Source organism: Genypterus blacodes, unplaced genomic scaffold, assembly GCF_046128005.1.
Source record: "Genypterus blacodes isolate CSIRO-AG114 ecotype Tasmania unplaced genomic scaffold, CSIRO-AGI_Gbla_v1 ptg000263l_1, whole genome shotgun sequence".
NCBI classification, from domain to species: Eukaryota; Metazoa; Chordata; class Actinopteri; order Ophidiiformes; family Ophidiidae; genus Genypterus; species Genypterus blacodes.
The window spans coordinates 110,001-121,244 of NW_027467055.1; the positions used below are offsets into that span (position 1 = coordinate 110,001).

Genomic DNA, 11,244 nt, shown 5'->3' on the forward strand with positions numbered 1-11,244 from the left:
AGCGCGCATATGTGTGTGTGTGTGTGTTCTGAATCTGCTAGCCTTGCAGCATGTTTAGCAGTTTAAGCGAGCGGGGTTGACAGACAAAGAAGCCAGACGGGAGGTCGCAAACAGACGCGGGGAAAGGAAAGGGTTAAAGAGTTCCCGGGGTTTAAGCGCACACAGTTAAAATCATCAGCGGAGGAGATGAAGATCACGCCTACCGACTCATTTTACACGCTACGCCGCTCACGCATGCAAATTGCTGTGAGTGTGTGTGTGTGTGTGTGTGTGTGTCTGTGTGTGTGTGTGTGTGTTTTCTGAAAGTGTGCTCATAATTTTTTGTTACCTGTGTGTTCTGGCAGGGAAACATCTTAACACAACAAGCAAGCTGCGGAATTGGGATATCTTCCTTCCGCCTGTGTGTGTGTGTGTGTGTGTGTGTGTGTGTGTGTGTGCTCCCAACACTCTGGACTTAATTAGACCTAATAATGTAATCTAATTTGGCTGAAACTTCTCGCCCGCCTTGAGTGGCAATCTAGCGTGTGTGCGGCACAAAGCGCTCCTCCTCTGGCTGGTTCAGGGCTGCGAGTGTTTTCCTGTCCTGTTCTCTCTGTGATAAGAACCAGCGACTGTCTGACTAATTAAACCTAAACATTGTTTCACTCTGATCACCTCAAAGACGGAGAAAATGCGACGTTTTCCCCCGAACCAATCAGCCGCAACGCCGCCGCCGCCGCTCGATTGGGATCAAAGCGTCCACGACAGATCGATTGGTTCTGTTTCCGCTCCCTGCTTGACGTTTACGTTGATTTCCCGCCGTCACGTACGGTTTGAGATCTCCTGTCGATCTCTCGCCCCCTGCAGGCGTCGCACAGAAGTGAATTTTTGTTGTTTGAAATTCGTCAGTTCAAATTTTAAAAAGTATTAATCTGCAGCAACAATAGTTAACTACAACCGCAGAACCGTTTCTTCTTCTTCTGGATCACTGCTCGGTCACGACTTGTTACTTTCTCATTTGGGCGTGACCCGATCGCACCTAATGGAGCGGTAGGACGGTCGCTCAGATCGAGAGTCGGAAACCGGAACGACCGCAATCTTTCAGCGAGTCTCTCTGCCGCTTTATCTCAAATCTGATCAATCCTAAATCCTGTTCTGTCATCTCAGGCCGCAATAACTCGACTTGTTGCACCTTTTAAGTCTCTTACATTTCCTGCTTTCACAAACCAATGGTTCCCTGACACCATCACGCTTGCTAACGTGACGACGCCGCCGTTGCTGCCGCCGCCGTCGCTGCCGCCGCCGTCTCCTGACTGCAGACGCTGTAATCCCTGCGTAGCTTTCTGCAGCTCTTCTGGGTGTGATGGTGACTGTCTACTCTGATAACTTTGAACTGGTTTCCCTGCAGCGCCACCGGTCTGCAGGCCCCGGCGCACGCGCACACACACACACACACACACACACACACACACACACACACACACACACACCCCTACAGCCACATGAGCGGCCTTGCTGCTTTATTAATCCCCTTCTCCTCACCACGCAAAGAGATGAATTTTAATCAGCTTTCTTAACCTTTTTTTTATATGCTGCAGGATTTCTTTATGAACACACAGACGGCGTGCAAGGGAAAAGTGCGCTTACACACACAAGCAAAAGGCACACACACACACACACACAAACACACACTGGGGGCAGCTCCTCTATCACCTTCTTCCTCGCCTTTCACAATTGGTTTCAGCTGAGGAAGTCCTTCAGGCCTGCCAGTGTTGCGTTGGTTTTGGTGTGTGTTTGTGTTTGGCATGTGTGTGTGTGTGTGTGATGTTTCACTTAGAACACAGCAGAATGGACACACACACACACACACACACACACTGCAGCTCTCACTCACTTTAATGAAATCATCCCAGGCTACATTAATCCCTCCTGAAGGCCACTGTCAAAATAACAAGCAGCTGGGATTCTTTAAACACAGCTATCTGCCTCGGACAGGTGAGGGATGTGTGTGTGTGTGTGTGTGGGTGTGTGTGTGTGTGTGTGTGTGTGTCTTGTGAGTGCTCTCTCTCTTCAAAACTGTGTGTGTAGAATGCAGCGGTCCCTCTCTTTGTGTCTCCTCCTCCTTACCTCCTCTCTCCTGCTTGGGACAGATGCCCTTGGCCGGCGTCAGCCTCCTCAGCTCGTCCTCCTCTCCTCCAGGCGTAACCTGGATGCCCACCTCCACCGGCAGAGGCCCCCTGCCCAGCTGCATGGACCGGGCCCTGGGGGAGATGGTGATGCCCATGCCGGTGCCGCCGCCCGTCTCCCCGGGCTTGGAGAAGGATCCCGGCGCCCCTCTGGGCCCGCGGCACAGACGGCGCTTGTGCTCGATGAAAACCAGGATGTCGCCAAGGGGGAAGTTGGTCTGGCACTGGCCGCAGGTCAGGAGGTCGTGCTCGCCGGGCGCCGCCCTCCGGGGGCTGGGGGTGGACGGATCGGGAGAAGGAGGTCCCGCCCCTGACTCATGATTGGCCTCTGCTGCGGAGGGAAGAGGAGATGTCAATCAGCGGCGTTTCAAAAGAGAGACACGTAGACACAAGCGCAGATAAAGACGATGAAAGAGATCAACAAACTCTATCATATAAACAGAGAGAGAGGAGGAGAGAAAAGAGGTTTATGTTACCTGATAACAGCCCAGCGTCGCTATCACAGCGCAACATCACAACCATCACAACACAACGTCAGCGTACAGATACTTCACAGAGAAAAACACCTGGAAGCTGCTTTATCACAGTCCGATCTGTGTGGGTGGAACTCACATATATGTCACTGTGTTTCTGTGTGTGTGTGCGTGTGTGTGTGTGTGTGTGTGGCCAGGAAGCGATTCATCTCACAGTGCAGGCTGGGTTTCCGGTGAGGGCCCCGGCTGCACAGAGCTGTCAGCTCAGACGGCTGCAGAACCACGTGGGAGACCAGCCAGCGCAGAACAAAGTGGAGGCCACATCCACCAGTAAGTGAGTGTGGGTGTGTGTGTGTGAGTGTGTAAGGGTGAGTGTGTGTGTGTGTACGTGCGTGTAAAAGAGCGCGAGAGAGGCAAAATGAGACGCAAAAGAATGTCTGCGTGTCTCTGTGGTGTGTGTGTGTGTGTGTGTGTGTGTGTGTGTTTGTGTGTGTGTGTGTGTGTGTGACTGGAGCAGCACACAGGTGAGTAAGAGCAGTGTATCCTCCATAGACAGAAAATCTATAAAGCCAACCCGGGTCCTGTTAAGAGAGTAAATCTCATTCTTCACAGATGTGACACAGTCATTAATAACCATTACACACACACACACACACACACACACACACACACACACACACACACACACACACACACACACACACACACACTCCCCTATGGTGAAGACAGAGTCCCTCAGCTGAATGCAAATCCCTCATGGACACGTAAGACGCTACCCTGATCTGCTGGGTGTGGAAATGCTGGAGCAGAAACCTGAAGCTCCAGAGACTCAGGGGGGCGAGCGAGAGCCCAGGGAGAGAGAGAGAGAGAGAGAGAGAGAGAGAGACAGGGGGAGAGAGAGAGAGAGCGAGAGAGAGAGAGGGAGAGGGAGGGAGGCCTCGCCACCTCTCCTTCCAGCCATGGCCTCCCTCTCCCTCCCTCTCCCTCCCTCTCTCTCTCTCTCTCCCTTTCTATCAACACCTCACATCCTGCTTTATGGAGATTAGACAAAGTGTGTGTGTGCGCGCGTGTGTGTGTGTGTGTCTCCACCTGAGATCCTAAACTCGTCCTTATCCGTCCATCTCTCAGGCCGACGCTGCCAAACCCACCGGCCATAACCGTTACAGAACCAGCAGAGCCGCGGTTTGAGTGTCGCACCCCGTTTTGCATGACATTCATTATTGCAAATATTTCTTTGCATGCTTTGAGCTGCTCTCCCCCCCCCTCCTCCTCCTCCTCCTCCTCGGCCCCCCTCTCCCCCCCACCCCCCCTTCCCTCGCGCGCACACACATGTTCCAGTCCACGCCCTTTGCCCTCAGAAAGCCCTCGCCTTCGCCCCGGAGTGATTATCCCAACGCCAAATATTCTTCTCTCTAAATGGCGGCAGATTCCTGGACGCCCGCCAGATCATTTCCATCTCATAATCTCCGGTGGAGGAGAAGGAGCACAAACACATATTTACCTTCGGCTCGCAGCTTGCGACCGTGACACGGTGCGTGTGTGCGCGCGCCCGTGTGTGTGTGTGTGTGTGTGTGTGTGTGAGGACCTAAAGTACGTGTCCTCAGAAAGCACGCGTTGATTCGTGACAGGTGGCGTGATTAGAAAAGTCCCAGATTCTCATGTGTCATAAACGGAGAGCTGACTGACACCTGGGCACTCACAACTCCACTTTCCCCTCCGCCAGACAAAAGGCAGAGCAGCCAGAGAGAGCGGCCTGTTTGTTGAGCAACACGGCCGCGGGGCTGAAGTCAGTAAATTAACAGGCGTTGGCATTTTCACGATGCCACTGTCGAATATCAGTCGGACATCTTCTTCTTAAAAAACCGCACCTCTTTCTCTGTGTGTGTGTGTGTGTGTGTGTGTGTGTGTGTGTGTGTGAGAAAAATAACAGAGGGAGAAATTCTTCCATGGGCACAAAGGGCGGCGGAATGGAAACACGCAGAGACGAGGGGGGGGGGGGGGGGAGGGGGGGCAGCACGTAACGCAGCCTCACGCGGTGACAGACGGCGTCTAATTCCTCCTGTATAAACTCAACCTATAGTGAGAGAGACGCACGCCTGAGAGGTAAAGAGAGAGACGCACTGTCACACACACACACACACACACACACACACGCCGGAGCTCTGAGAGAAGACACGATGAGAGCAGTGAGACCCAGCTGTCTGACACCATAACACACACACTCACACCTACACACACAGAGCAACACACAGCCCTCTCATGACAAAGTGGGCCTGCTCTGCTCTGCTCTGCTCTGCTCTGTTCAGCTCTGCTCTGCTCTGTTCAGCTCTGCTCTGCTCTGTTCAGCTCTGCTCTGCTCTGCCCTCATGCAGCCTCACAGCGCCCCCTATCAGCGTGACCGCCACACAGTCAGTGGAGTCGTTCTCCCAACGCGGCCGCGGCCGCTGCTGCTGCTGCTGCTGCTGCCGCCGCACGCTGCCACTGCACAATGTGGACCAGATGGGGAGACGCAGCTCGAGACAATGGGCCTCTTTCACCCATACTTCCATGTGTAGAGGAGGAACGAAAGAAGAAGAAGAAGAAGAAGAAGAAAAGAGAGAGAGAGAGAGAAAACCATGAGAATTCTCTTTTATTCGCAGGCAGAAATATTCTTTAACCGCCAGTTTTTGCGTGCAAACAAATTGTGTGTGGTTGTGTGTGGTTGTGTGTGTGTGTGTGTGTGTGTGTGTGTGTGTGTGTGTGTGTGTGTGTGTGTGTGTGTGTGCAGCGACATCATCATCACGGTGGCCTCCTGTCCTCCTGAGTTACCTGCACACGATGCATTGCCATTAATCCCTAATTATTGTTTGCCCCCACGTGCTCTCTCACAATGGTGGCGTCTCTCTCTCTCTCTCTCTCTCTCTCTCTCTCTCTCTCCCTCTCCCTCTCCCTCTCCCTCTCCCTCTCTCTCTCTCTCTCCCGCTGTGTTTGATTTGGCCCCGGGCGATGGTAGAGGGTTTTATTTTAAACGACGACGCCGCGGCTCCACTTTGCTCTCACCTGAGCGAGGGAGGGAGGGAGGGAGGGAGGGAGGCGAGAGAGAGAGAGAGAGAGAGAGAGAAAGGTGTATTATTTCCCATTGAAATTGTTTTTTGGATTTGCTCGGCGGGCGGGCAGACGGACGGGTGGAAGCGTACGCGTCCCGCTCAGCCTGCTGCCTGTAACTGTAATGGCAGCTGTACACGGTGTTCTGGTGGTGCGGGCGAAGGATCAGGCCAGGGGCGTTCATACGACAGCCGTACTGTATGGGTTCAGACCTGCCTCCCTCTCTTTGTTTTCCCCCTTCCTTCCATTTGCTGAGCTATAAAACACGCGCTCACACACACACACACACACACACACACACACACGCTCTCACACATGTGTAATCCCCACAGGGAAAGTGGGGTAAGATTCATGCTGTCATTGAAAATAAATGACACCAACAACGATGCAGATGGTTGCAATCAAAAATTCAAACAACAAGCGGGCCTCGGCGAGCTTATCCCTCCTTTTTTTTCCCGTCTGCGGCTGCCAAGGCGAGCTGCAACAGTGTGTGTGTGTTGAGTAAGGCCGGTGGTGTGCGTTTCATTATCTTATCAGCGTTTAATCCGCAGCAGTCCCGTTTCTTATCGTAAATCTCGCATTACGGTGGTGAAAGTGAGCAAAAAAATACACCCCAGCAGCCCGACGGAGACGCCGCCGCCGCCGCCGCTAAATCAGTCAGAAGGATTCGTAAGCTGAGGCGTGACATTTGGAGATATGAATCAAATCTGTCAAACTGTTTTAGAGGTCAGGGGAAATAATAATGATAATAAGACTAAATAAAGGGGAATGAATGAAATGTGTTGGATTAGATTGAAATATAGACGGAGAATCTGCAACACCAGGAGAAGAAAGAAGAAACACGTCACAGTAAATCATCCAAACCTTCACCAATCATCTCTCAGAGCTTATCCTGCAGTTACCACAGCGCGGGTGTGTGTGTGTGTACGTGTGTGTGTGTGTGTGTGTGTGTGTGTGTGTGTGTGTGTGTGAGTATTTGCTGTGGCGTCGCAGTGCGTACGGTGGGTTCCTCTCTACCATTTGACAGCCATATGGTGTGAATAAAGGAGAAAACATTAACTGTTTCACAAGTGGCGTGCCGGTGCTGCCAGAGGAACGAGAGGCGTTCCCACCGCCGCCAAAACAATCCTGCACAATAACGCTGATTAACACTAAAAATACTGACAAAGGGGAGGGGGGGCAGGGGAGGGGGGAGGGGGGACGGGGACGCTAATAATCAGCCGCTCTGCGTTAATGTATGAATAATTCAGAAATAGTGGATGGGTTGTGAAGAAGAGGAAGAAGAAGACAGCGACGATTTAGACGGAACGTGAACGTAAAGAGATCATGCAGGTTTGCACACGGGGTCATGCAGTTTGAGTGTGACGCCTGTACAGTTACACGTGCTGAGTCTGTGTGTGTGTGTGTGTGTGTGTGTGCGCGTGTGTGTGTGTGTGTGTGTGTGTGTGTGTGTGTGTGTGTGTCTGTGTGTGTGCCGGGTGCAAACTTGCATTGCCTGCATTCATTGTGGTGACAGTCACCGGCTCATCCCTCCTTTGCCTGCCTGACCTGGCAAGCAGACTTCCAGTGCACCGTCTTCCACTAAAGCCTGTCCAGAAATATGCTGATATTCTGGTTCTCTCTCTCTCTCTCTCTCTCTCTCTCTCTCTCTCTCTCCCTCCTAAGCTGAGCCGAGCGTGACCTATAGGCCTGTGGCTGCAGGGCGCGAGGCGGCGCTCTCTTCCTGTTAATAACCCCTAACCTGACACACGGCCGCAGATACACGTTGGCATCCTGCAGCGGCTCGGTCGTGTTCTAACTCGCGCTCCTCGACACCTGCGATGGGTTTCGACAGCTGAAACTCTGAAGCTTTCCCACATGGCAGGAAATGCAGCCTGGCTGACCTGTCGGTGAAACACGCAGATGTCTTTCTCACTCGAAAACGAGCGGCGGGACACTTGTGCTGTCCTGTACATTCGCTCTTGTACTGTATGTACTCTGACGTGTTGACACAGTCAAATGACAGAGGGTTTGGTTTTCCCCCAGCGCTCCTCAGATCCTCCAGCCTGAGGTGTGATCCTGGTCCTTCTCCCTGGACCCACCCAGCTTAAGGAAACAGCCGACAGGGACACGCAGCCTCGGGGACATTTAATGGTCGGCGCATTAGAGGTGCAGATCGGTAATTATTAAAGAGATCCTGTATGTACGGCAAACAGCGGATGAGCTTTGGGCAAATAGGGGCACATATGCACACATTTGCACAGACACACTTTGTTGCAAACGACACGATGACACACATGCAGACACACACGTCTGTATCGACACCTTGACCTCTGGGAGAACAAGAAAACCTGCAGGTTCAGTCTCTTCCCCTACACTCTTGAACCATCAGGTGCCTCTCAGGTCATTGTCGCAGCGCTCCAGGCCACGGTTCAACAAGCAGGTGACACCGAGGAGGATCATGTGAGAGAACAGGTAGGGCCGGATTCACATTCAGGCCTCTACAGAAGCCCCGGCTTTACAGTGTCCTGCTGCCAGAGACGCTGTGAGACGCCTGTACAGACGCCTGCAGGATGTAGTGCACAAATATCGCCACCCATGATGGTTGACGCTTTTCTTTAGATGCAGTCTGAGGTGTGTGTGTGCGTGTGGGGAGGGGGGTTAAGGGGCAAAACTGAGCCTCGCTGGAAAACGTCTCCAAAAGCCTCTAAACGGAGGAACAGACGCGTCCTGCAGCATCAGCTCAGACCCATTAACACACATTATCCGTGGCTAATCCCTGACAGTTAATAATTGATATAATTTATTGTATGCGAATGATTAATGCCCACAGAGCCGCTTTGTGATCATTGATTGACAGCAGCAGCAGCAGCAGCAGGACCAGAGAGAGCTTTATGTGAATCACACTTTCGTGGAAAAGTTGTCAAACAAAGTGACCCATGGCCTCAAGGCGAAGAGGCAAATATCAGTTTGTCCAAGGGCGAAGAAAGTGTTCACACAGCTGCTGTTATTTGCCCTGACACACGCTGAATGCACACACACGCACGCACACACGCCATCTCTCTCTGTCACTCACACACACACACACACACACACACACACACACACTCCTGAGGTAAAACTGTTATGCATAGATACTGGCTGCTGCCAAAATGAATTCTGGGAGAATCTGTGTCTCCTCCTTTAATTAACTCGCTGACAAGAGTGTGACAGCAGAGGGAAATTCAGCCTGATCGATATTGGAGCTTAATCGATATTTGTCACCTGCCGTAAAAAAAACAACAAGCAGAATCTCTCAATTAGAGAAGAAAAATATTCCACTTCAGCTTCACACTCGTGTTTCAAATCGACTCCATTTTTTTTGTGTCAGTCGGGCAGCAGATTGAGACGAACCGAGACGGAGAAATGATCCATGATCGATGATCGATCAGTGTGAATGCTAAACGGCACGCGCCTGTAAAGCTCCTCAACACAAAGCAGATTGGTCAGAGATTACATCATGAACTTCTGCAATGAATGCCTCAGATTAGGCCGCTATGAAATTGGATTTAGTCAAAGCGCCGCGCGGGAGATGAAGGTCAGATTGATGTAATTGATTTGAAATTGGATTATGAGAGTTTTTTAATCACGCGCCCGAAAATTCCTGCGGCAGATTTAATCTGCGCAATTAAATCAAAATTTCGGTCGCAGCCCCGAGAAGCTTCAAAACAAAGTTGTGACTTTTAAAAAAAAAAATCAAATGGTGTAAATGAAAGTTCAGATTGTTGCTCGGGAGGATTCTTTGTTTTCTTTTAACTGCAAAAAATGATTTTGGTGCATTTCTCCATTTTTTTGCTCCATTCTAAAAATGGAATGTAGTCAATATGACATGAAGGCGTGCGTGTGTGCGTGTGTGTGCGTGTGTGTGTGTGTGTGTGCGTGCGTGCGTGCGTGTGTGTGTGTGCGTGTGTATGTGTGTACAAGAGAGAGAGCGAGAGAGAGAGAGAGAGAGAGAGAGGAGCCCATAATACATTTTGCAAACCTGCACAAAGGTTTTCAAAATAAACATTAATCAAGTCAAACACTGCACAACAATACACTCATCACACACACCTCACGACAGAAATAATGCAAAAAGAAGTTGGATTTGTAGATTAAAATGGTCTGCAGATTTTTACACACACTCACACTCACACACACACACACTCTCTCTCTCTCTCCCTCTCTCTCCCCTCTGTCAACACACACACACACACACTTAGGCACCACTACAGTGAACAGAAAGATCAGTTCTTCTGTTAATAATCTCGGACTGGAGCCAAACAATGGAGCAGCAAAATGCTCATTTTTAAAAAAAGTTTCCAAATTATGTCTTTAATAAATTTGTAAAAGTGTGAAAATATGTTTAACAATCAGATCAGTGACGCGAGTTTAGTTTAGAATTATGTTCAAAGCATCAAAACCACGCAGTCGTGCAGTTTGGAATCCGCACAATCACGTCAGAAATTCAATTTAGCAAATTCCATAATTGTCTTGAAAATGTTTAAAGTCATTTCAAAGCTGAAATAAAGACAATCAGAGTCAAATTCCAATTTTCCTTTCTTCTAAAATCAACCCTGAATCAGATAAAAGCATGAATAACAGTCAGAAGACTTTATCGCGGTGATCTAAAGGGTTCGGGGTCGAGGTGAGGCGTCTTTACCTTGGACTGTCTCCCGGTGCGTCAACGATAAGTGCTGCGGGTTCACCTGCTTGCGGCGGGACATTGCCCCGGCATTTACTCTGGCATCGCCCGGTGAACGGCACTTGGAGTCGGCTTGAACCGTGGTGTCGGTCCTCTCTGGGTCGCAGGTGACCAACTTGCCCTCCGTATCCCCCGACTGCTCGCTGCCTACCCCGGGCAAAGTGTGAGCTTTGCGGACTCTCTCTCTCGGGAGGCGAGGGGACCAGAGACCGGAGACCGGAGCGCGGAGAAGGATGGACGGAAGACCCAACGTGTCCACAGTTGTCCTGCGGCGCGTCGCGTCTGGAGGAGGAACAAACACCTGGGAGCGAGGACGCCAAAAGTAGTTTTCGGAGGCGGTTGGAGGTGTTTACGCAGGGTGGCGATGTGTTGGAGCGACCGTTTGTCAGATACAAATCCCGGAGTGCGCACCTCTGCGGCGGCGACCGTGGTGACGGAGGAAGCGGCTGTACGGAGACGCTCCGCCGGTGACGCTCTTTATTGGGCTCCTTTGCTTTCTCTTAACAGTATTGACGTGCTGAGATCATCTGGTAGGGGTCAAGCTGCGTGCTGCTCGCTCTGCAGGATCCCGACAGTCCTCCCGGTTCAGCGGTAAGCGCGCTAAAATGACCCTTTGGCACCGACTCCTCCTGCGCGTTTTGGCATCGGTGCGCGGAGCGGCAACTCTTGGCTCTGTGGCAGTATAGCCTCGTTGATTGAGGGAGGGAGAGAGAGAAAGAGAGAGAGTGGGGGAGAGAGAGCGGGAGAGAGAGAGAGAGTCGCGAAGACAACAGGCGGGCAGACAAGACACCTCCTCCTCCTCCTCCTCCTCCTCTTCAAC

At 51.3% G+C, this 11,244-nt stretch overlaps 1 protein-coding gene across 4 annotated transcripts in view; it reads right to left on the reverse strand.

The window, feature by feature from the left end:
* Positions 1-11,220, reverse strand: part of bcl11bb (BCL11 transcription factor B b) — a 30,563-nt gene extending 19,343 nt beyond the window's left edge. Inside the window, exons 1-2 of one of the 4 annotated variants that reach the window (XM_076171658.1) lie at positions 10,383-11,220; positions 2,107-2,493 (exon numbers count right to left, since the gene is read on the reverse strand). In XM_076171658.1, the coding sequence (XP_076027773.1) occupies positions 2,107-2,493; positions 10,383-10,446 (451 nt within the window). In that variant the 5' untranslated portion in view covers positions 10,447-11,220. Of the gene's footprint in view, positions 1-2,106; positions 2,497-2,641; positions 2,862-10,382 lie in introns of those variants that run through there. The other 3 variants (XM_076171657.1, XM_076171660.1, XM_076171661.1) reach the window with 3 other exon arrangements.
* Between the last annotated feature and the right edge of the window lie 24 nt (positions 11,221-11,244).